Source organism: Scyliorhinus canicula, chromosome 12, assembly GCF_902713615.1.
Source record: "Scyliorhinus canicula chromosome 12, sScyCan1.1, whole genome shotgun sequence".
Classification (NCBI taxonomy): Eukaryota; Metazoa; Chordata; class Chondrichthyes; order Carcharhiniformes; family Scyliorhinidae; genus Scyliorhinus; species Scyliorhinus canicula.
This window is the reverse complement of record NC_052157.1, coordinates 118584275-118610681: the sequence shown is the minus strand read 5'-3', so window position 1 is coordinate 118610681 and position 26407 is coordinate 118584275. Positions and strand designations below refer to the sequence as shown.

Sequence of the window (26407 nt, the reverse complement as noted above, 5' to 3'; positions counted from 1 at the left end):
ACTCGGCCACCCATCAGGCCGGGGAGGGACCCAGAGAGGGAGGTCAGTAATGACCCAAGGTGCGCAGGTGTCGTTGGTCATTTGAGGAGATGTTGGACAGCATGTGCCACAGGAGGTTCCGCCTCAACAAGGGGATGGTGCGGTACCTGTGCCATGTCCTTGCGGACTTGGCACCACATTGAGGAGGAGGATACCCGCTCCCAGTAGCCGTGAAAGCCACCGCAGCCCTGAGCTTTTATGCTTCAGGTTCATTCCAGGGCTCTTGCGGGGATTTGTGTGTCAACCTACAGCCCACAAGTGCATGAGTGAAGTCACGGATGCCCTGTATGCTCAGGCATCAGACTATATAAAGTTTGGCCTTTGTTTGTAAATATCAGATGCACGTGAGCTGTTTCTTTGTTAAACTGGAAAACGGCAACAAAAAAAAATTTTGAGCTGGATTCAGATGCACGGGCAACAGGATTCTCCACCATTGCCTGGATGCCCCAGGTCCAGGAGGTAATTGATGGCACGAGTTTTGCCTCATGCACGCCAGGGCAAAGAGGGAGTGCCCTTCATTAACAAGAATGGGGTCCACTCCCTGAATGTTCAACTCGTGTGTGACCACCATCTCCAGGTATGCACATATGTGCACACTTCCCTAGGAGGGTGCACGACAGCTACATCCTGGGACACGCGGTGATCCTTGGCATCTTTCAAGACCAGCCCATGATGACGGGCTGGCTAATGACGCCAGTCTGGAGGCCGGAAACCAATGCGGAGACCGCTATAACGTGGTGTCATTGAGCGGTGATTTGGACTGCTCAAGATGCGATTCCAATGCCTTAATTACTCTGGAAATCCACTGCAGTACACCCCCCCCCCCCCCCCTCTTCAGAGAGACACCCACTTTGTGGTGGTCTCTTGTGCCCTCTACAACCAGGAGACCCTCATCCTCGCCCGCTTCTCCCTGGCTTTGTCTGTCATCTCACCATTCCCACCCGCTCATCCTGTTCTATCCTCCCAGGGTCTGTGTAACATCACTCCAGCGTGATGGGCCTGTGTTGACACTGTCAGCTGGTCATTATACAAGGCAGGGCGTGATGACAACCTGCTGTGAGGTACACTCTGATGCTCCTCAATGCCATAATCTTTTTTTCAATTTTTCCAATTAAGGGGTAATTTTGCCTGTCCAATCCACCTATCCTGCACATCTTTGAGTTGTGGGGGTGAAACCCACACAGACACGGGGAGAATGTGCAAACTCCACACGGACAGTAACCCAGAGCCAGGATCGAACCCAGGTCCTCGGTGCCGTGAGGCAGCAGTGTTTTTTTTTAAATTTAGATTAGCCAATTATTTTTTCCAATTAAGGGGCAATTTAGCATGGCCAATCCACCTACTCTGCACATTTTTGGGTTGTGGGGGCGAAACCCACGCAGACACGGGGAGAACGTGCAAACTCCACACGGACAGTGACCCAGAGCCGGGATCGAACCTGGGACCTCAGCGCCGTGAGGCGGTTGTGCTAACCACTAGGCCACCATGCTGCCCCCTGAGGCAGCAGTGTTAACAACTGTACCACTGTGCCACCTCAACGTATGTTATATTCTGACTCCTGTCTTTCTGCTGCTAGCGCGCTCACACCCATCAACGGCACGTGGTATGCCTCAGCGGCCCTAAATCCAGGACCACTGCACAAAGGGCTGGGGGAGAGTAAAGAGCAACAGTGGGTGAGAGATGCAGACCGGCTGGCTATGCGGAATAACGTGACAGAGGTGTAACGTGTCTTAATTGTCAACAATCAAAACCCTAACTGTCCCTAGCTGTCCCGAAATACCAATGGTGCTCCCCATCGCCACATAATGCCCACTCAGTGAACCTCGATCTTCTTAGCCTCCGCATTCTGCCGCTAAATCTAGGTGTGTACACAGGATGTATACTTTCCTCGCCCTGTGCCCTTTGATGCCCCGTGTATGTGATCTCTGGAGGGCCTGGGGCCAGAGGGTGCCGGCTGGCCAGAGGGTGCCGGCTGGCTTGCCGGTGGCACATGCCCCGGCTGTGCTACTCTGTTCCACCCGCTGACCTCGAGACGTGCCATTGTCAGGAGTGGAGGACTCGGGAGAGCTGGAGACTGTTGTCATTTCCCTGCTGGAAGGCTCCGGGTAAGTCTTCGGTGCCCCTTCCTCCTGGACGGTGCCCATATGGCCCTAGGGAACACCCCATTCTGGAGTGAGCTCCAGAGGCCTCTGCGTCATCTGGCTCTGTCAGCTCTGATCGGCCTCCAGTGCCCCCTCCGCCTGTTCGGTGCCCATATGGTCCTGGGGGTCACCATGGGATGCAGGGGAAGCTGGAGTGAACTCCAGAAGTCTCTGCATCATCTGGCTCTGTCAGCCCTGGTGGCTCCACATTGTCTGCACCATGATGTCAACGCCCTCAGTGATACTCCTCTGTGACTGGGCCTCACTTTGAAGTACCTTAACAACATCCACCTGCATCTAGGACACATCTCTCAGAGGCAAAGGCACGTTCTGGAGTGCCTCCATTCGGCTATGGACTGGCTGCAGTGTCGCTGACATCCCCTCCTGAATCTCACGGCTGCACCCTAGCATCTGTATCAGCCCTGGGCTAACCTTGTTCAGAGGCTCGGCATCTGGCTGGAACCCAGCTGAGTCCCGGGATCGAGCAGACCTCGAACTGCTGACTCCCTGGGATGTTCCTGCCTGTACCTGCTGTGCATCGCCAGCTGTGTGGTAGTTGCCAGATAGTGCCCACGAAGCCTGACCGCTAATGTTGCCCACCGAGGTGTGTGTCTCTGAACTGGTGGATGGTGGGGATCAGAGCCGTGACGCATCGATGGTGGCATCCTTGGAGCTCTCCTCCAAGGTGTTTTCTTGGGTGGCGGGGGGCAGGGGAGGGGCACCCTGGAAGGGCCGGCACCATCTGATGGAGATCCTGCGGAAGAAAGGGCATGTGATCAGTGAGAGGGAACAATCATTTTGTCTGACGTGAACAACTCACCTGAGACAAGTCATCTGGATGGAGGGACTTATGGGGCAACCCAACCTCGCTGTCAGTGACCGCTCTATCCTGTTTCATCCCTGCGCCCTCCAGGGCCCCATCCTCATAGTTTGTGAGGAATCTGATGTCCAGCACTTTTCTACCCGTCTGGGCTCTTTCACATTATACGCTAACTTCCTTCTCCTGCAGGGCCAAAGAGACAGCATTGTCAGCTAATTGTCAGCTTGATGCATTGGAAGGAAGAGTCTATGTCATGTGACAGGTGTGGTCACCACTGCTGGGCATGGGTGGGTTGTGCTGGTGGGTGTCAGCTTGAGCTGGGGCACAGGTGCGGTATTGTGGTGGGGGGTGGGGTTGCGGTGTTAGGTGCCAACTCATTGGGAGGGGGAACTCTGGGGAGGTGGAAGGCGTGATTGGTGCCAGCGGGCTGATATCAACTCACCCATGCGGCCCAGTGGAGGTCGTTGAGCTTCTTACGACTTAGAGGTTCTCCTAGTGACGCTACCTAAACTGACGCCCGCTGCTATTGGCTTCCACAAGGCACTGGTGGTGGACCTGTGGCTGATCCTCCGACCCCCTCGGGGGAACAGTGTGTCCCATCTCGACTCCACCTCATCCAACACCCTGGCCAAGGTGGCATCTCTGAAACATGGAACAGGTCTCCGTAGTGTCATGGCTGTGTGCTGTCTGGGGTTTGCTCTGTAGGGTCAGTTTGAGTGCTGCTCCCCATTGTTAGCAGGGAGATGCCTGGCATGGTCCAGCTGAAAAGCTGGCGGGACAGCCATTTCCGCTGTGAAGCCCATGTGCGGTCATTCCGGCCCTAATTGACATTAGATACCGATCGCGGCCTCGCCAGGTCGGCCGTCGGGAAGCACTCAACAAGTCGCGCTCAGTACCGCACTTAGCACTTCTGCTGTAAGATCAGGCCCTAAGTGTGGGCAAATACCCATATGGATCTTACCCAAAAAGCCAGTGAGAAACATCCTACCAAACCCGCCCAAACCTACCTTTGAATACCAAAAATCACTTCTTGCTACTGTTTTCATTCAGACTTTCCCTGCGTGATCTTGATGAAGTTCCTCTAACAATCTCTATCTAAACCTTGCTGGAATAACTACTCTTAAACCCCACAGGAGATGCCTTAATCTACATTTAGTTCATTTACGTGTAAAATATTCCTCCAATTTTCCATCTCTTCAGGCTACCATTCATTATACAATTGAGCACTTTACTGAGCACCACATCCTTGTGAGATTCTTCACTCATTTTACTGGCAGAACTGCATATCATTTGCTGCATGCAAAGTAATTCACAGGTAACTTGGTGGCTGGAAATGAATTGGTCTTTACGGGAAATCCCGAAAGAAAGTCTATATTTGCATGATCTGCTGACTTTCAATATTTATTATCAGACTGAGTGGTCATCAAAGCCCATCTCTACAGCGCTGACATCACTAGGGATGGTACTGCTTTGTACCAAATAATTGTAACTGTTTGGTAGTCAGTTAACAAAATGAACTTCCTGCCATACAAGAGGTTGTGGAACTTAATAGCACTATCTTCTTACTAAACTTGTGAGTAATCTTGTTCTGATGCGTTAAACCATGTGAAGCATATGCTACAGGCTTGTCTGAGAGATAACATCACATCTGTGGTGAGGCATTGCACATGAAAACCTAAGCTATTTTTGGATCATGGTGGGTCAAAACAGCATCACTAGTTGGTACTTTCTACACTTTGAATGCTTTCTGACACTCCACAGACCACTCTGAATCATTTTCATCTTTGAACATTAGCAGTGGAAATAATGGGCTGGATTCTCCAAAAATGGGGCTATGTCCCCATGCCGACGTAAAATGCCGGCGTTTCATGCCAGACTTTCCTGAAAAAAATAAAGAGCAATTCACTTACCTTGAGGGGGCTAGCAGGGATCCAGGGTAATTCTCACAGCTTTAACTGTGGATACGGGCCTCCACACGTCTGGTTCCGAGTCAGTGCATGCGCACAGCGGCTGCCTATAGCGGCCATGCCGAACACGACGGCGGACTCAGCCAGCGAACCTGGACCAACAAACAATGTTCACCGATCCGCCCCACTCCACTCCATCCGACCCACCTGATCGCCACCCCGGCCACGCATAAGATCACCCCGCCCCCCACCAGGGCACCCGCGGACTGAGTCCGCAGCCGTCGCCCGAGAGTCCCGACCGGCCAGACGTGGTTGGAACCACGCCGTCAGGGATTCAGCCGGTCGGGACCGGAGTATCGCTTTCAGGGCCTCTGGCAATGGCCCCCTAGCCGGGCCACGTAATTCGCGCGCGAGCGATTCTCCGGGGCTCAGATAATCATGGGAGCAGAGCGGGGCCTGATTCGGGCATAAACGTCGATTATCCGCCCCTGTATCAAAGTGATTTTGGCACGGGACTGCAGAAAATCCAGCCTAATGTATCTGCATCAGGGATGAACTTAAAATAATACACAACAATCCCTATGAATGTTCTCGGTTCTTATTTGTTGCTTTCGTATTCATTCATGGGATGTGGGTGTCGCTGGCTATGCCAGCATTAATTGCCCATCCCAAATTACTTTGATAAGGATGTTAGGGAAGAGCTGATGTTCCCCAGTACTTATGATGGGATTGGGGATCTAATTGTTTAATAGATTGCATTTAAACAATAAAGGGGATACAGGTGGCACTGTTTGGTTGTTGAAGTGATTACTAAACACAATAAGCTTGGAGTCAAAGAAGTCAAGACTTGTTTCCGAGTTCTTATTAAAAGAGTTAACATTGGAGCTTAACAGAGGAGGTGGTGAGCTGTATTCTTGCCCACTGCAGTCCATGTGGTGTAGGTACACCCACAGTGCTGTTACAGAGGGAGTTCCAGGACTTGGTCCAGCAACAGTTGGGAACGACAATATATTTCCAAGTCAGGATGGTGTGTTGGAGGGGGGCATGCAGGTGGCAGTGCTTCCTTGCCTCTGCTCCCTCGTCTTTCTAGACAGTAGAAATCACGGGTTTGTTAAAGGAACCTTGGTTAGTTGCTGCAGTGCATCTTAGATGGTACATACAGCTGTCGCTGTGCTTCGGTGGTGGAAGGAGTGAATGTTGAACGTGATGGAAGGGATGTCAAATCAAGTGGGGTGCTTTGTCCTTAATGGTGTCAAGCTTCTTGAGTGTTGTTGGAGCTGCACTCATGGGCAGCATGGTGGCACAGTGGTTAGCACTGCTGCCTCATAGCTCCAGGGACCCGGGTTCAATTGCGGCCTTGAGTGACTGTCTGTGTGGAGTTTGCACTTCCTCCCTGTGCCAGCGTGGGTTTAGAAGACGTTGCCGAAGGAACCTTGGTGATCACACTGGAGAGATTACAGAGGAGACTTATAACGATATTTCCAAGACAAGGTTATAGCTGTAAAGAGTTGGATAGACTGGGGTTATTACCTTTTGGATCAGAGGAGGCTGAGGAAAAATTTAATTGAGATATACAAATATGAGGGGTCTTGATAGAGTGGACAGGAATGACCTATTTTCCTTCGCAGAGAGATCAATAACCAGGAGGCATGGATTTAAAGTAATTGGCAGAAGCATTAGAGGAGAGTTGAGGAGAATTTTTTTGCCCAGGCTGCTGGAGGTGAGAAATCCATTTCTTACTCCCTGCTTCCTGTCCCTTCACCAGTTTATATCCATGGACTTCAATTTTGCAAACAATCTATTATTGTGTGGTATTTTGTCAAATGCTTTTTGCGAGTTCAGATCCACAATGTCATCCTCACTTTCTTATCAACCCTCTCCATTACTTCATCAAAGGACTTAATCAATTCGTCAGGCATGATTTGCCGTGAACAAATCTGTGCTGACATTCATTGTTTTTTTTAAAATAATTTTTATTGGAATTTTTTACAGAAAATATAAAACATAACGACAAACAATGAAATGCAACAAAATAACCCATAATAACTGTAACACCCCCCAGACCGTATCGACGCATGTATCACATCCCCCCATCCCCCCATCCCCCCAACCCCAATGAACATCAAAAGAACTTAAAAATAAATTAAAATTAAATAAACAAACATAGTCATCGCCCCCCCCCCCCCTTTTCCCTCCCCCTTCCCCCCCCTCCCCCCCGGGTTGCTGCTGCTACTGTCACCGTACCCTATCGTTGAGCCAGAAAGTCGAGGAAAGGTTGCCACCGCCTAAAGAACCCTTGTACCGACCGTCTCAGGGCAAATTTGACCTTCTCTAGCTTAATGAAACCCGCCATGTCATTGATCCAGGTCTCCACGCTTGGGGGCCTCGCATCCTTCCATTGTAGCAAGATCCTTCGCCGGGCTACTAGGGACGCAAAGGCCAGCACACAGGCCTCTTTCGCCTCCTGCACTCCCGGCTCCACCCCAACCCCAAAAATCGCGAATCCCCATCCTGGCTTGACCCTGGATCCCACCACCCTCGACACCGTCCTCGCCACCCCCTTCCAGAACTCCTCCAGTGCCGGGCATGCCCAGAACATATGGGCATGGTTCGCTGGACTCCCCGAGCACCTGACACAGCTGTCTTCACCCCCAAAGAACCTACTCATCCTCGTCCCAGTCATGTGGGCCCGGTGCAGCACCTTGAATTGGATGAGGCTAAGCCGCGCACACGAGGAGGAAGAATTAACCCTTTCCAGGGCATCAGCCCATGTTCCGTCTTCGATCTGTTCCCCCAGTTCCCCCTCCCACTTAGCTTTCAGCTCCTCTACTGACGCCTCCTCCGCCTCCTGCATAACCTTGTAGATATCAGATATCTTCCCCTCTCCGACCCAGACCCCCGAAAGCACCCTGTCGCTCACCCCCAACGCGGGAAGCGAAGGGAATCCCTCCACCTGCCGTCTAGCAAATGCCTTTACCTGCAGATACCTGAACATGTTTCCCGGGGGAGCCCAAATTTCTCCTCCAACTCCCCCAGGCTCGCAAACCTCCCATCAATAAACAGGTCTCTCAACTGTCTGATGCCCGCTCTGTGCCAACCCTGAAATCCCCCATCAATGTTCCCCGGGTCGAACCTATGGTTCCCCCTTAACGGAGCCTCCATCGAGCCCCCCACTTCTCCCCTATGTCGCCTCCACTGCCCCCAAATCTTGAGGGTAGCCGCCACCACCGGACTCGTGGTATACCTCGTAGGAGGGAGCGGCCACGGCGCCGTTACCAGGGCCCCCAAGCTTGTATCTCCACAGGACGACCTCTCCATCCGTTTCCATGCTGCCCCCTCCCCCTCCATTACCCACTTGCGCACCATCGACACATTGGCCGGCCAATAATACCCCGAGAGATTGGGTAACGCCAGCCCCCCCCCATCTCTACCCCGCTCCAAGAAGACCCTCTTCACCCTCGGGGTCCCATGCGCCCAAACAAAGCTCATGATGCTGCTAGTCACCCTTCTAAAAAAGGCCCTAGGGATAAAGATGGGCAAACACTGAAAAAGGAACAAGAACCTCGGGAGAACCGTCATTTTGACGGACTGCACTCTACCCGCCAACGATAGCGCCACCATGTCCCACCTTTTAAATTCCTCCTCCATCTGCTCCACCAGCCTGGTAAAATTAAGCTTATGGAGAGTCCCCCAACTCCTGGCCACCTGCACCCCCAGGTATCTGAAACTCTTCACTGCCCTCTTAAATGGGAGTCTCCCAATTCCCTCCTCCTGATCACCCGGGTGTACTACAAATACCTCGCTCTTGCCTAAATTTAACTTATAGCCCGAGAAGCCCTCAAATTCCGCTAACAGCTCCATCACCCCCGGCATTCCCCCTTCTGGATCCGCCACATACAACAGCAGGTCGTCTGCATACAGCGATACACGATGTTCCTCCCCACCCCGCACCAGACCCCCCCATCTCCCTGACTCCCTCAACGCCATAGCCAAAGGTTCAATCCCCAGTGCAAAGAGCAAGGGGGACAGGGGGCACCCCTGCCTGGTCCCACGGTAGAGCCTAAAGTACTCCGATCTCCTTCCATTTGTAACTACACTTGCCATCGGAGCCTCGTAGAGCAGCCTCACCCATTTGATGAATCCCTCCCCGAATCCGAACCGCTCCAGCACCTCCCACAGGTACCCCCACTCAACTCTATCAAACGCTTTCTCCGCATCCAGCGCCACCACTATCTCCGCCTCCCCCTTCACTGCCGGCATCATAATAACATTTAGCAGTCTCCGCACATTCGTGTTGAGCTGCCGTCCCTTGACAAATCCTGTCTGATCCTTGTGTATCACCCCGGCACACAGTCCTCTATCCTGGTGGCCAGGATCTTCGCCAGCAACTTAGCGTCAACATTGAGGAGCGAGATAGGCCTGTATTATCCACACTGCAAGGGGTCCTTATCCCGCTTCAGGATCAGAGAGATCAGTGCCCGCGACATCGTCGGGGGCAAAGCCCCCCCCCCCCCCCCCCCCCCCCCCCCCTCCCATGCCTCATTGAAGGCTCGCACCAACAGGGGGCCCACCAGATCCGCATACTTTTTATAAAATTCCACCGGGAACCCGTCCGGCCCCGGCGCCTTACCTGACTGCATTTGTCCAATCCCCCTGACTAGCCCCTCCAACTCTATCGGCGCCCCCAGCCCCTCTACCAGCTCCTCTTGAACCCTTGGGAAACATAGCCTGTTCATGAAGCTCTCCATCCCCCTCTCCCCACCGGAGGTTCCGACCGGTACAGTTCCTCATAGAAGTCCCTAAAGACCCCATTTACTTCTGTCCCCTTCTGCACTACATTCCCACCCCTATCCGTCACTCCACCAATTTCCCTAGCCGCATCTCGCCTGCGGAGCTGATGCGCCAACATCCTGCTCGCCTTCTCCCCATACTCATATACCGGACATTCATTGTTAATCTGTACATTTCCTAATGTCAATTAATTTTAGTCTTGATTCCCTTTTTCTAAAAATGTTCCAACACTTGCATAAAGTAGATTGGTCTGTATCTTACTTGCCTTTTTTAAACATTAGGGTAACATTTGCAACCATCCAACCCTGTGACTTGTCTCATTTTAAGAGCAGCCATGCATTCATTTTTATTTCTTTATTTTTATCCTATCCAATATTGCCTCTTTCCTTGCATCTATGCTGACAGCAATCTGCCTCTCAGTGAAGTTGGAGCAAAGTAATCATTTAGTGCTTCAACCTCCAAATGACCTCCTTTTTGGTCCCATCCTTCCTTTGACTGCGTCTTTGTTATTCATGTGTTTAAAAAATACTTTTGGACTCCCCTTAATGTTACATGTTAATCTATTCTCATACAGTCCCTTTGCCTCTTTATTTCCCTTTGGTTTTTTTCTTTTTTTTTTATAAATTTAGATTACCCAATTATTTTTTCCAATTAAGGGGCAATTTAGCGTGGCCAATCCACCTACTCTGCACATTTTTGGGTTGTGGGGGCGAAACCCACGCAGACACGGGGAGAACGTGCAAACTCCACACGGACAGTGACCCAGAGCCGGGATCGAACCTGGGACCTCAGCGCCGTGAAGCGGTTGTGCTAACCACTAGGCCACCGTGCTGCCCTTCCCTTTGGTTTTTTGATCTCCTCTGTACTTACGATATTCAACTTGATTCTCAACTGTGTTATGAATCTCACATTTTCCCTGCTATTATTTTTCTGCCTCATTTTAATATCTGCCTTTTGTCTCCATAAAGCTCTAGGTTTGGATGTGCTCCCTGTCCCTACTTGTAGAAATATGTCTATTATGTACCCAAACCATCTCCTTATTGTGGGACTCTTATTTTCCAATTGCTGTTTGACCTTCCAATTTTTGATTCCTGAAAATAGGTGAACTGGGAACATTATTTCAAGGTGCATTAGGCAAGTAAAGAGAAGTGAGGATTTCACCAGAATGGATTCAAACCTTGTAGTCTCGACATTGTTCGATGGCCATGTGGAAGTGCCCTTGAAGTCTTTAGACAATTTGTACAATTGTGCACTGCCAATTCCTGGAACATACAAGATCTGCAACGTCCTAGGGGACATTTGCTTAAATGTCCCGCCAATTTTCTTTTTCAGCAAACTAACGAGGGACAGTGGCACAGATTTCCCGATTCCCATTATATCAGGAGTGACGGATAACGAGGCGGAAAAAATAATCCGGGAGAAGGATGAGGAGGTAAAAAAAATGATCTAATTTAATGAACCCTTTCTTCTTTGTGTGTGGCTGCCCCAAGACTTGCAGGAAGTTGAGGAAAATTAAAAATGTACTTGGTATTTTGAAGAGTGCAGGGATTAAATCCATATCAGTGATTTGGAGGTTAAATACACAATGTAACTTCTTACTGACTGCTGGCTCTACCCGATTCTTCAGCAGGAGTATGAGTCTCCTACTATGACACAAAGACATTTAGTTGGGGTCTTGCTCGAGAGTGGAGTTGCAGTCATATTTGGTGCCGGAGTTGCATATCAACCCTAGTGTGATTGCATGTTATTTTTTATTTTTTTAAATTTAGAATATCCAATTCATTTTTTCCAATTAAGGGGCAATTTAACGTGGCCAATCCACCTAACCTGCACATCTTTGGGTTGTGGGGGGTGAAACCCACGCAGACACGGGGAGAATGTGCAAACTCCTCACAGACAGTGACCCAGGGCCGGGATTCAAACCCGGGTCCTCAGCGCCGGAGGCAGCAATGCTAACCACTGTGCCACCGTGTCACCCGCATGTTATTTTCTTGGACCAAGATCACTTAAGTAACAGGACAAATACCTGGGTCAATCGCCATTTCTCACCGGAAGCCCATCACAATGAAACAAAAGTCATAATCATCTCGGCGTTTATCCGCAAGGGAACCTTACCACTGCTACTTTCACCCATCCATTGCAGCGCAAGACTGCTCCACAATGGATATTGAGGAGCTCTTTCATATTGCCAGTCCGGCATGTTGTAAATCTGCCTCCAGCCTCTTTAGAAGTGTGATTTTTGTAGTAAATGCCTTGGCAGGGTCAGATTCAGTGTAGAATATAAGGTTTCCAGATCAGAGGAGTTGGTTATAATCAGTCAAGCAGTTTGACACGTTCTGTACAGTTTGATTTACAACATAGTTCTGAGGTTTGGGTCCTGAAGGTTAACTTTTGATAGTGCTCAATGTGATCAAGAATCAATCCCATCAATTTCTTTATCCACTTCTTTACTTACCCACTTTTTCTGAGCCATATTTATCATGAAAATTACAAACACATTGTAGGGCTATTCATACCTTAACTGACAGACTCAGCATTTTAAGTGCCTCTAAATGAATCCAGTTAGAAAAGAACAGTCAGTTTGAAGAAGTTGAAAGAAGTAGGGGTGGTCAAATCACCAGAAAAGTAATTCATTCTGCCTTCCATTGACCTAGACATGCTCCTTTCCTTCTAACCTTCCTCTTCAATTGGCCGTGCAGAGGGAGGAAAGGTGCTATATAAATGCAAGATCTTTTGTTTTTAAAAAAATTCCAATTAAGAAACAATTTAGTGTGCCATAGCCACCTACCCTGCACATCTTTCGGTTGTGGACGTGAGACCCACGCTGAGATGGAGAGAATGTGCAAACACCACACGGACAGTAATCAGGGGCCAGGATTGAACCCTGGTTCTCACCGCCATGCAGAAGCAGTGCTAACCACAGTGCTAATCAATGTATGCCATATTCTGACTCTTGTCTTTCTGCTGCTAGCTAACACCCGTCACCTCCATGCAGTATGCCTCCGGGGCCCCAGATCTAGGACCATTGTGCCCAGGGGGCTGGGGCTGGGGGAGAACAAAGAGCAATAATGGGTGGGGAGTACAGACCGGCCCACTATGCAGAATAATGTGACAGAGGGGTAACATGTTTTAATTGTGAACAATCAAAACCCTAACTGTCTTTTAGCTGTCCCGAACTACCAATGGTGCTCCCCATCACCACATAGTGCCCACTCAGTGATCCTCGATCTTCTTAGCCTCCGCACTCTGCCGCTAATTCTTGGTGTGTACGCAGGATGCATACTTTCCTCGCACTGTGGCCTTTGATGCCCCCAATGTGTACTGTTACCAGACTCCTAAACGACCCTCTTATGGACTGACCTCTTTAACACTACACCCCTGTATGCTTCACCCGATGCCAGTGTTTATGTAGTTACATTGTGTACCATGTGTTGCCCTATTATGTATTTTCTTTTATTTTCTTTTCATGTACTTAATGATCTGTTGAGCTGCTCGCAGAAAAATACTTTTCACTGTACCTCAGTACACGTGACAATAAACAAATCCAATCCAATCCTTTGGAGAGCCTGGGGCCAAAGGGCCTTGGCTGGCTTGCCGGTGGCACTTGCCTCGCTGTGATACCCTTTTCCACTCACTGACCTCAAGACGTGCCATTGTCAGGAGAGGGGGACTCGGGAGAGCTGGAGACTGTCGTTTCCCTGCTGGAAGTAGGCCTCCGGTGCCCCTTCCTCCTGGACAGTGCCCCTTTGGCCCTGGGAGTCACCCCATTCTGGAGTGAGCTCCAGAGGCCTCTGCATCATCTGGCTCTGTCAGCTCTGATCAGCCTCCGGTGCCTCCTCCGCCCGGATGGTGCCAGGGGTTGGTTTAGCATACTGGGCTAAATCACTGGCCTTTAAAGCAGACCAAGGCAGGCCAGCAGCACGGTTCAATTCCCGTACCAGCCTCCCCGAACAGGCGCCGGAATGTGGCGACTAGGGGCTTTTCACAGTAACTTCATTGAAGCCTACTCGTGACAATAAGCGATTTTCATTTTTCATTTCATTTCATATGGCCCTGGGGGTCACCATGGGATGGAGGGGCAGCTGGAGTGAGCTCCAGAAGCCTCAGCATCATCTGGCTCTGACAGCCCTGGCGGCTCCACATGGTCTGCACCATGATGTCAACGCCCTCAGTGATGTTCCTCTGTGACTGGGCCACACTTTGAGTGCCTCGACAATGCCCACCTACGACTGGGACATGCTCCGCATCAACTAAGACACGCTGCCGAGTCGCTAACCACTGTGCCGTCCCCTTTCTTCTCTTTTATTAGTGAGTTATTACAAACGGTCACAGGGCGAGCAAGTGAGGGGGTGGAGTGGGGTGTCGCGCGAGTCAGCCCAGAGTCCTGTTACTGATTTCTGTTAAAATGACCCCGACTGGAAAGTGCACGCATGTGGACACCAGGGGTCAGAATGGGGTCAAACCCGGCCATAATGCCCTGCATTATCCTTTGGGTAAAGTAGCAGAGGGCTATCCATGTCCAAAAGCAGGTTCAGTAACAGCCTTCAAGGGGAGGTGAGAGGAGGCCTTTTCTTTTGTGTGAAATAGTTGACCGACTTGTTGCCTGTTTTATGCCCTAGTTGCGGCGGATGCAAGAAATGCTGCAGAAGATTCAGCAACAAATGCACAGCCAGAATTCTGATGGATTGTAACCCTTGGTGCTCACCGCATTCTTCAGGGATTGGAGATGTTTACAGTCTTTTCCCCTGCCTGCGAGCATGGAGACGGTTCCTGGTCACAAAGATCCGGGGCTTGCAGCACAGTCCCACTGAATCAACTTCAGAATTCAACATCTCACCTTTCACTGGGAATAAATGCATCCATTGTATTAGTCCCACTAATTTAAAGCACTTAAAATATTAGGAACCAAACCTAGAATTCATAACTGCAATCAATGTTGGGTGTTGCCCATAAATTGGAGTTATTTTAGACAGGATTTTAAGAATCCCATTTGCTTTGCTGTGACTAGACTTAATCCCTCTTTTATTTCCCTCAGATTTATGTAGCTATTATCGATCCTGTTGGATTAAAAACTCCTACTCCTATCACATTGCTCGGGTTTCCCAGTTGTGATCGGACTGGTAAACAACACCAGCCAAGACTTTTCCAGTCAGCTTTGGTGACATTGATGGAACCTGACAGAGATTCCCTGACAGATTTTGGCGGCACAAGTTTTCTCCATGTTGCTTTCAAATTTCAACTTAACCCTGAGGTAGCATCACACCAGTAAAGATGAGTTTTATCTTCACATCTTTTCGTTCAAAGACCTGAAGCACCAGGAAAACTGCAGATTTAATGAGAATGAAAAGGCCCTAAAAATAAAAATGGGGAGGACACCGGAATATGGAGAAAACCGCAGGAAAATGATTTTGAAAACATGCCGACAATGGGAAAAGCACTGGAAATTAGAAAGCAGACTATTAATATTAGGAACCGTAGAAAGCCATTCAGAGTGAGGCCAAGAAACGCTCAAAGCATCTATTGAAAAGATATTTTGTGTTTCTATGAAATGTAGTAGATTATACACTGTAATAGTCACTGAACAGGTTTTTAAATCCATAAACCCAGCTGTTGCAGTGGGGAGAGACCCATCTGGAGAGAGATACTGCAATGGTCCTTGGTATCATTAGACTAGGGAATGGCGAAGTGAGTCAAGGTTTTCCCTTCACATTGGTCCCTAGCATCTCTTCCTGGACACTGGCTGAGGGCAAAGGTTATGTCAGAGTCAGCTGTCTTGCTCCCACCCTTTATCAAATGCCCTACCAACCCCTGTGAGGGATTCTTATTTGGGTTTGGTATTGGAGAGCAGCCAGTACCTGCGGAGTTTTACATTATGGGTCAGCATCTTCAGGAGAACACAAAAGGACACAGAACTTCCAAAATTAAATCTACAGCTGGGAAAGGCTCTCTGAATGAGTTGGTTGTCTGGAGCAGGCAGCTTCTCAGCTAAGCACGAAACAAGCTTTAGCTCCATGGGTGCAATTTGGTAGTGCACATGGCAATCTAATGAAACTCATCTTCTTCAGTAACATTTGAATAAATACTGCTATTAAAAAGAGTGCATTGTTCATATTTGTTCTTTGTTGAATATGACTTACAATCATCAACTTCTATTTTGATAAGTCAGACACAGCTACGTCACCCACACGTTTGTCAGCTACACTTATACAAGAGGAGTTTTCTCTTTTTTTCATATTTTGTTGAAGCATTTATATATTTACACAACAAACATAATCACAAAACAAGCCAACAGGACTGCAACTAACCAACTCAACTAAATGCCTAACACCCCACCATCCTGTATGTATGAATCACGGAATCCCTACAGTGCAGAAGGAGGCCATTCGGCCCATCGAGTCTGCACCGACCCTCCAAAGGAGCACTCTGCCTAGGCCCAGTCCCCCGCCCTATCTCTGTAACCCCACCTAACCTTTGGAGACCAAGGAGCAATTTTAGTATGGCTATTCCACCTGACCTGCGCATCTTTGGACTTCGGGAGGAAACTGGAGCATGCGGAGGAAATGATCCCGAGGCGTTAAAGTCTAGAGCCGCGGTGACCTGGATGGCCACCAGGAGTGAGTGTCCTCCAGCTCCATGTGGTATCAAGTCCGCGAGGACATGTCACAGATGCCACACCGTCTCCATGTTGTGGCGGAGCCTCCTGCGGCACACGCTGTCCGTCATATGTTCAAACAACCAGCGATGCTTGTACATCCTGGGTACCTCAGGGTGTGGGGCGGGGTCCGGCACATGGGCCTCTGTCTCAAGCATCTGCTAATGTGGTGTATATGGATTTCAGTAAGGCATTTCATAAGTTCTCCATGGTAGGCTCATTCAGAAAGTCAGGGGGCATGGAATACAGGGAAAATTGGTTGTCTGGAAACAGAATTGGCTGGCTGAAAGACGACAGTGAGGGGTGGTGGATGGAAAGTATTCCGCCTGGGATCTGTTCTGGGACCTCTGCTCTTTATGGTTTTTATAAATGACTTGGATGAGGAAGTGGAAGGGTGGGTTAGTCAGTTTGCCGATGACACAAAGTTTGGTGGAGTTGTAGATAGTGTCGAGGGCTGTTGCAGATTACAACTGACCATTGACAGATGCAGAGCTGGCAGATGGAGTTAAACCTAAATAAATATGAAGTGATCCATTTTGGAAGGTCGAATTTGAATGCTGAATACAGGGTTAAAGGAAGGGGATGAGATTCTCTCAGCCGTGGGCCGAGCCTGAGAAACCCCGCGACCGGGCCATGCCGCCCCGACGCCAGCACGTGACTCTCCACAGAGCGGAGAATTGGCACCATTGGCGCCGGTGTGGTTGGCGCAGAGCCAGTCGCGGGCCGCTCTGTGCGGCCAGCCCACCGATTCTCAGGCCGGGATGGGCAGAGCGGCCGTCGTGGAAACGCTGAGTCCCGCCGGTGCCGTTCTAACCTGCTCTCAGCCAGCGGGAACTCAGTGTGGACGGGTCGAGTGGCAGCCGGGGGAAGGGGGGCTCTGACCCCGGGGGGAGCCTCCGATGTGGCCTGGCCCGCGATCGAGGCACACCGATCGGCAGGCCGGCCTCTCTGGCTGGGGTACTCATTTCCTACGCGCCGGCCCCTGTAGCCTTGCGCCATTTTGCGACGGGGCCAGCGCGTTGAAGGAAGCCACTGCGCATGTGTGTGTGAGCGCTTGCGCCACTGCGCATGCGCGGATCTTGCGGCACCAAGTTCACCCGGGATCGGCAGCTGGAGCGATTCCAATAAGAGGGTATTGGAAGGCAATACCTTCTTAGCGATATCCTTCAGCCACACGGCCAGAGGTTTCAGCAGTAGGTGGCAGTTATGGGTAGGGATGACGGGCAGGGACGAGGGTTGCTCCTGATACGGGTGAACACGATCCAGGGGTTGGCATGTGAGCGGTTTCCCTACCGCCCCCCCCCCCCCCCTCCCGGTTGCCCCCCCCCAGTGCCCACCTCCACCCTCATGACAGCCCACCAGCCGAGGATCCCCATCTCCTGCCGAGGGTTCCCCACGCCCCGCTGAGGACTGAGGCGGCATGCCCAGTGCCTCCGGGCACCTTGCTTGTGAGCAAAGATGGCTACTCACCTCCTTGGATCCCCACAGAGGCCCTTCCGCCAGCTTCACCTTTTTAAAAAGGAGTGCTAATCGGTGCCAGCGTGACCACCTGCTGGGGGGGCTGATGAATGATGGGAGGCGGTAAGATAAGGGGTGGCTCCTGTTAATTGTATGGAAGTGGGCTTAAGTGGTGATAATTGGTTTCTCGCCACGCTATAGTGAGATCCCGATTTCGCCTATGGGTGCGGATCGGTTACATCGCAATCTGTTTGGCACCTGGCACGGTTCTCGTTTTCTGCCTCTCCCGCTATTCACTGGTCTAGTTTCGCTTGAGTGAGAGCGTAACGAGGCCGGAGAATTGCGCCCATTGTCTGTAAGGTATCATTCTGTAAGTATGGCTATGTCAGGCTGTTTCTTGGCTAGTCTGTGAGGCAGCTCTTCCAACTTTGGCATACAGTCCCCAAAATATTAAAAAGTTGGACTTTGCAGGGTCGAAAGGGCACAAAGACAAAGGAAACATTCCTAACTCCTTAAATGCACCACTCAGTGTGGGACTGACAGTCATGTTTGGAAGGTTCCAGTGCCATAGGAGCTACATTAAAAAATTAAACTGTGCCAGTGGTTGACAACACAGGACAATTGCTGCTGAGGAAGGCCATTCAGCCCCTTTTATCCAGCACTATCTGGAAAGCCCCCTCTTCCTGCCATTGCAATATCAGGTTATTCCGAGACCGATTCCACCATTGTATCCAGCAGCCCATTCCAATCGTTAGTCACTCTCTGTGCAAAGATGCCCATGTGGATTTTGTTATTTTTAACTTGAGCCCTTGTCCTACATTTTGGATTTAGTTTCAACAACATTCTGAATTGATCTTATCAATACAACTTCCCATTTTCTTCTACTCTCTTGCCAAAGGCAGGCCTGCCCCACAGGACCACAACCTCCAACATGGGTAAGATAAGGAGGCAGGGTGCAAATCCACCCCAGCCAGAATGGGGATCAAACCCCATGCTGGTACCTGATATGATCCACACCAGTTGTCGAAGCGAACCAGTCCCTCAAGGAGTCCAAGTGGCCAGGACAACCCATACTTTTACATGCAGGTTGTCACCTGGAGCTATCGATGGTGATGGTAGCAGCTCCAGTTGCTTTCTGGCACATGGTTGACAAGGGATCTTTCCTGCTCCAAGAATCTGCCATTGGTGTATGTTGGAAGGATTTATAAATTGATAAACAACCCGTTTGGCAACGTTATGAGTGCACCTTCCGTGATCATCAAGTTCTGCAGTGGGAATTGAACCTGGAGCTTCTGGATCAGAGGCATTTACTGCGCCAAGAGACCTATTTACAACCTTATAAACCTCAATAATATCACCTCCTACTCACCGTTTTCCAGTTGGAAAGGCTGGGAAATTTCAGTCTTCAACTTCCCTCATTCCTTTTTGCTAATACCAGAAAGGAGCCTTGTGATTCAATGGGCAGAAAGATGCTGATAGTGGCACATGAAGAGATCAGAATGTTTTACTGACAGAACAAAGGTAAGCAGTGTGTCAAAGGATAAGCTCGAACAAGGAACAATAGTGGAGTGGGGGGAGGGGAGATGGTGGTGAGGGAAAAGTGAAAGGGGAAAGTTGCATACAATCCCTGCAGTGCAGAAGAAGGCCATTTGGCCCATCAAATCTTCACCATCCCTCTGAAAGAGCATCCTAACTAGATCCAACTCCTCCGCCCTATCCCTGTAACCCAACTTAACTTGCACATCTTTGGACACTAAGGGGCAATTTAGCATGGTCAATCCACCTAATCTTCACATCTTCGGACTGTGGGAGGAAATCGGAGCACCTGGGGAAAACCCACATAGCATGGGGAGAATGCGCAAACTCCATACAGTCACCCAAAGCTGGAATCAAAATGGGGACCCTGACACTGTGAGGCAACAGTGCTAATCACTGTGCCAACTATGTCAGGAGAAAGTGAAAGTCTTCCTTTATTATGGTGGAAAACTTTGAGGTACTTGTTTACAATCAATTTTATTGCCCTCTGTGCATGCTTAGAAGCCTAAAAGCTTTGAACTGCATTTTTTACATTCAATTTCACAGTCCATTGCCTTTTACAAGTCTCTTGATTGATAGATACAGGCAATTTCAAATGATGGATTACCATTGTTTATTTCAATAGCTCTACAGGGGTCCCACAGTGTTCTTTCTGTTTTGTTATGCTCTTGACGTAGCATAAGCTGTTTCTTTAATGTGCACTCTGACAAAGGAAGGTTCAGACTTGGAGATAGCTTTAACACATTTATTTAAACTGTTAACAATTCTCCTACTTGGATTCGACTCTCCCGTTAATCCTGCTATAGCTACTCAGACTTACGAACCAGTCTGCTACAATCCAGGTGGTGGGTGTGATATGTTGAATCAACTTTGTGTACTCACTGAGTGTCTCCACTGGAAAGAGGAAGATCATGTCTGCTGTGTCCTTTTTATTTGGGTTTGTGTAATGCCCTCCCGTGGTAGTGTCACCTCTGTATGTATCATGAATGCCTATTGGTCGTGTCCTATCTTATTGACCTACTGGTTGAATGTCTGAGTGTCATGTCTCTGGTGCTCCCTCTGGTGTCTAGCTAGTCTACGTGTATTTACATTAACTCCTTGTGTATTTACAGTGATGCATATCACCACACTTTCCAACTGCAGTTTTCTTCTGAAGAGCCTCCTAGAAAATCCCTCCAGCCCAGCCAAAGCTCCCTCCCCCCAACATACCACCTGCCTGAAGTAAACCCACTCAGCACACCGGAGGCGTGTGTGTAGAGGGTTGAAGTTTGAACATTCTCCCCGTGTTTGCGTGGGTTTCACCCCCACAACCCAAAGATGTGCAGGGTAGGTCAATTGGCCACACTAAAATGCCCCTTAATTGGAAAAAATGAATTGGTTACTCTAAAATTTAAAAACATGTGTGTAGAGGGTACTCACCCCTTTGCCCCCCCCCCCCCCCACCCCCCTTGGAGTGCAATGCGCCTGGTCCCCACTTATCAGGACTTGCATCAATTCACACCAGCGTGATTCCCGGCTGGGGGAGCTGGAGCATCCCAGAAGGCGGGAAGTTGGGCTTCATGTCTGATAATGATATGGAAATGAAGTTTAATTTGGTGTTTGTATATTCCCACCCGCTCCTCTGGGCGAGAACCTCATCGGGGCCAGCGGGGCGGATCAGAGATTGGCAACGGGTTTGACACCCAGTGGGAATACCAGGCGCGATTCTCCGCAAATGCGGAGAGTCGTGAAGGCTGCCGTGAAACCGGCCGTGTTTCCCAGCAGCCTCCGCGCCCCCTCCCAGGACCCGATTCTGCTCCCCGGTCGGGGCTAGCAGCGGGGCCCCGTGAACCTCGGCATCGCAGGCTTAGCAAAATGTGCTAAGCCCGCGCGCCAAAGTTAATGCCGGCTGACGCGCACGATGATGTCAGCCACGCATGCGCGGATTGGACGGCTCCAACCCGCGCATGCGCGGATGACGTCATCACGCATATGCGTGAAACTCGCGCATGTGCGGGCCGGTATGCCCATCAGCTGCCCCGCGGACTTATCCAGCGGGGTGGCGGAGGAACAAAGAGTGCGTGGGGTTCGGACCCGCTGCCTGCGATCGGTGCCCACCGATCGCGGGCCCATGGCACCCTTGGCACGGCCATGGTGCGGCCGTGCCAATCGGTGCCATAGTTACCCAGAACGGCACTTTGCGGCCGTTTTCACGAACTGTGAGAGCAGGTGTGTTGCCGTTCGTGAAAACGGCCGTAAAGGCCTGGGAAATCGGCCCATCGGCTAGGGGAGAATCGCTGCTCGCCGTAAAAAAACAGCGAGCAGCGATTCGTGTCGGGGGGCGGGCGTGGTGGGGGGGGGGGAGAATAGCGGGAGGTCGGGAAAAATGTCAGGAAGGCCCTCCCGCTATTCTCCGACCCGTCGTGGGGGGCGGAGAATCGCGCCCACCATTTTTGCCCTGACTCTCAATTCAGCAGGCCATCCCGATTTCTGCCTCGGGCCAACGGATCCAGAGAAACCCCCCCCAACCCCCTCCATTAACTCTGCATCTCTCTCCACGGATACTACCAGGCTTACTGAGGATCTGTTTTTTGCATTTTCTATTTTGATTTCAGATTTCCAGCATCCCCAGTATTTTGCTTTTACAATAAAATCTGGAATATAGCTAGCCTCAGTAATAGCGACCATGAAACTATCATTGATTGTCGTAAAAACCCACTTGATTCACAAATGTCCTTCAGGGAAGGAAATCTGCCGTCCTTACCTGGTCTGACCTACGTGGGACTCCAGACCCACAGCAATGTGGTTGACTATTAACTGCCCTCTGAAATGGACCAAGTAAGCCTCCAGTTCAGGGATAATTAGGGAGGGGCAACAAATGCTGGCCTGGACAGTGTCACCCACATCCCATGATAGAACACTTAAACATAAGCACATATCACACATCGACAGACATACACATGTAACATCAACAGTTTCACTTCATCATGTAGTTTATTGGATGTGAAATATGCTGGGACATCCTCAAGACGTGGGCGGCACAGTAGCACAGTAGTTAGCACTGTTGCTTCAAGCTCCAACGTCTCAGGTTCGATTCCCGGCTTGGGTCACTGTCTGTGCGGAGTCTGAACGTTCTCCCTGTGTCTGCTTGGGTTTCCTCCGGGTGCTCCGGTTTCCTCCAAGTCGCCAAAGACATGCTGTCAGGTAATTTGGACATTCTGAATTCTCTCTCCGTGTACCTGAACAGGCGCCAGAATGTGGTGACTAGGGACTTTTCACAGTAACTTCATTGCAGTGTCAATGTAAGCCTACCTGTGACAATAAAGATTATTATTATGTGATTATTAAAAAGGTTCATTAATATTGTCTTTCCTTGTTTGCACTGAGCATTTCACAGTTCTATACAGTGCAATACTGCTCTCTGGTGCCTGAGTGCAATAGTGATATTTTGCTTTTAATAATTTATTCCCCACCTGGAAAGAATTCTCAGCTGCATTTTACCAGCAACAGAATGCAGACCGTTATGAGCAGGCAAAGCTGCTACTGTTACATTCCATCCAGCCACTGTACAAGTGCAGCCACAGACTGTCCACTTTAAAGCAAAAAGTGGAATATTTAAGAAACAGGGTGGGAACTTTAACTCTCGAGTGTTGTTTGGCTGGTCGGGGTGGGAGGTGGGAGTCACAGAAATGCAAAACGAACTGGCTTACATATGTTTGTCAACTGGGGGATTTCAACTCATGGACCTCATCCATATGGTCCACTGACCACCTGACAGGGGCAAGGGCTGGCAGCTAACCAGCAGAGGATGGCAGCTAACCAACAGGGTGGTGACAGCTAACTAGCGAAGAGTGACAGCTAAACCAAGAGGGGTGACAGCTAAACCAGCAGGGCTGGCAGCTATCCAGCAAGGGGTGGCAGATAACCAGCAGACGGTGGCAGCTGACCAGCAGGGGGTGGCAGCTAAACCATCAGGGCTGGCAGCTATCCAGCTTTGGGCAGGCAGCTAACCAGCAGGCCTGGCAGCTATCCAGCTGGGGGCTGGCAGCTAACCAGCAAGGGGTGGCAGATAACCAGCAGAGGGTGGCAGCTGACCAGCAGGGTATGGCAGCTATCCAGCCGGGAGTGGCAGAAATCCAGCAGAGGGTGGCAGCCAAACCAACAGGGGGTGTAAGCTAACCTGTAGGGGTTGGAAGTTAACCAGCAGGGGTTGGAAGTAAACCAGCAGGGGTTGGAAGTTAAGCAGCAGGATTTGGAAGCTTTCCAGCAGGTGGTAGAAGCTAACCTGCAGGATGTGGCAGCTAACCAGTAGGGGGCTGGAAGCTATCCAGCAGGAAGATGGCAGAAATCCAGCAGAGGGTGCCAGCTAACCAATCGGGGATTGGCAGCTATCCAGTAGGAGATTGGCAGCTAAACAGCTTTGGGCTGGCAGCTATCCAGCAAGCAGAACTGAAGGTTTAAGCCACTGGAGGGAACCAGTTTCCCCCAAAGGAAGGTTTGCCATCAAGTAGCAAGGAGGCAGGGAATGGTTTCAGAGAGAAAGGTGAAGATGTAGGAAGGGTGCCCAGGACAAAGGAGGCTAATTCCTACCCTGCAGAGGAACGTTTCTGACTTGCCATTAGGGCCCCTTACACTCCACCTGAAACCCAACCTGCATTTGTTGGCAGACACTCAGCCCTTTCTTGCCCAGAGTTCAATGGCTCGGCCTAATACAAAACACTGGATGCTGGAGATTATAAATACAAACAGGGTGTGCTGGAAAAAAAACTCAGCAGGTCTGACAGCATCCGAGGAGAGAGAAACAGAGTCATTGGGATGGATTCTCCAATTTTCAGGCAACGTCCTGACGCCGGCGTGGGAACTGTGGCCTTTTACGACCCAAAATTCAGGGCAAAACGGCCACCAATTCTGTGTTTGGTGGGGGGCTAGCAGGCAGGCAGCGTAGAGCACCCGGCTCTAGCTGCCAATACGGCCAGACAATTGCTGGGTCCGTGGCCGCGTATGTGCTCGGCCTGCAACGGCCACGCGGACCCAGCCTGCCAAATAGTACCCCCCCTCCCTTTGGCTGGCTCGGGAATCCCGGACCATGCCCCAACATAGAACATAGGACATACAGTGCGGAAGGAGGCCATTCGGCCCATCGAGTCTGCACCGACCCACTTAAGCCCTCACTTCCACCCTACCCCCGTAACCCTATAACCCCGCCTAGCCTTTTTGGACACTAAGGGCAATTTAGCATGGCCAATCCACCTAACCGGCACATCTTTGGACTGTGGGAGGAAACCAGAGCATCCGGAGGAAACCCACGCAGACACGGGGAGAACGTGCAGACTCCGCACAGACAGTCACCCAAGCCGGGAATCGAACTTGGGACAGCTGTGAAGCCACAGTGCTATCCACTTGTGCTACCGTGCTGCCCTGTGTTCTCCCAGCCCCTGCCAAAGAACCCCCTGCCCGCAGATCGGCTCTCCCCCGACTGTGGCGGCGCTGGCCTGAGTCTGCAGCCGCGACGCCAAGTTCCCGAAAAGTAATAGCATGAGAGACCCACGCCGTCGAGAACTCAGCCAGTCGGGGGCAGAGCATCATGAAAGCACCGTCATCCCCTATTTCGGCGCGAATGTTAATTCTAACGCCGACCACCGAACACGCTTTTGGCGTCGGCGACCGGAGAATCCCGCCCGTTGTTTCAAGCCCAAAGAAGAGCCACTTTGGATTTGAAAAGTAACTTTTTCTCTCTCCCTAGATGCTGCCAAAGCTGCCGCTTTCGGGATGGAGTTTTCCATTCTGGAGACTAAATGCGGTGGTGGGCAGGAAATCAGACATGATTCCCGATGGTGCTTTTTAGCTCTTTCCTCATACATCAACGAGGAGCTCGTTGAATCTAATGGTGGGGTAGGCAGGGACTCGGCTGCACCACATTACGTCATGGGGTCAAAGGTCCTGGTATTGTATTAAAATACCATCCACGCAGACATTCACTCACTGTGGACCAGGTACTGTGAACCTTTCAATCACCATGGTGCCCAAACTAAACAAACCCTTAGCTCCTCGCCTCAGTGAACCCTCACTCGGAATTCTCCTCTTGACCGTTCCAGAAGATCTCTTTCCTCAGGGTGGCAGCAGGAGGTCCTCCCGCCTGACCGCGTCGGCCTGCGGAGAGATCGCAGGGAGGTCAGCCTCCGTGGAGCACACAAAAGGACTGCCCTGCAAAGCTGGAAACTAATAAGACCATAAGTTATAGGAGCAGCATTAGGCCATTTGGCCCATCAAGACTGCACCAACCCTCTGAAAGAGCACCGTACCCAGGCCCACTCCCTCACCCTATCCCTGTAATCCCACCTACCCTGCGCATCTTTGGACACTAAGGGGCAATTTAGCATGACCAACTTCCCCTAACCTGCACATCTTTGGGCTATGGGAGGAAACCAGAGCACCCGGAGGAAACCCACACAGACATGGGAGAAAGTGCAAACTCCACATAGACAGTCACTCAAGGCCGGAATGGAACCTGGGAGCTGTGAGGCTGCAGTGCTAACCACTGTGTCACCATTGTTGTCAGAGGCTGTCACCAGACTGGAACAAAGGATGGAGGAGTCCACCCACATTCTGTCTACTGTTGTAACTCTGGTATGTGCACACATTGAAATCTCCAAGGAAAGGGTGGTGACCACCTTGGAGACTCTGGTCCAGCATTTACTGCCGAATTTGCACAAACCATTAGCCTAGACATGGATGTGTTTGAGCAGTGGTTAGGAGAGAGTGGGACATATCTCTTCAGGCTCCCACTTTCCTCAAGGAGTCAAGGAGGAGCCCTGGGGTACTCAACGGGAGGAGGAGCATCAGCCAAACATACTAGGCACATCCAACCAGGGTACTCCAAGGGTGCCTTACTGCTCCAAATCCTATCCAGCAATGACCCCCATTAACTTCAGCAAGTCAGGCCAAGGGCGGTGCACCTGCCCCAGATACCCTTTGGAGTTGGGGCCATCCTGGCATTGGTCCTCCAGAGGATGCAAGCCAAAGCATCCCAGATAACAGGGCATACCATTTAGCAGGCTGCCTACACCTTTGCTGCAGATGTTGG

The 26407-nt window shown here is 50.6% G+C and overlaps 1 protein-coding gene across 9 annotated transcripts in view; it reads left to right on the top strand.

Annotated features, from left to right (window-relative positions):
- Window positions 1–15796, top strand: part of LOC119974723 (septin-5-like) — a 239204-nt gene extending 223408 nt beyond the window's left edge. For all 9 annotated transcript variants that reach the window (XM_038813880.1, XM_038813886.1, XM_038813888.1 and 6 more), the window contains 2 exons: window positions 11031–11130; window positions 14318–15796. In XM_038813880.1, coding sequence (XP_038669808.1) covers window positions 11031–11130; window positions 14318–14389 — 172 coding nt within the window. In that variant the 3' untranslated portion in view covers window positions 14390–15796. The remainder of the gene's footprint in view (window positions 1–11030; window positions 11131–14317) is intronic.
- Window positions 15797–26407: the final 10611 nt, after the last annotated feature.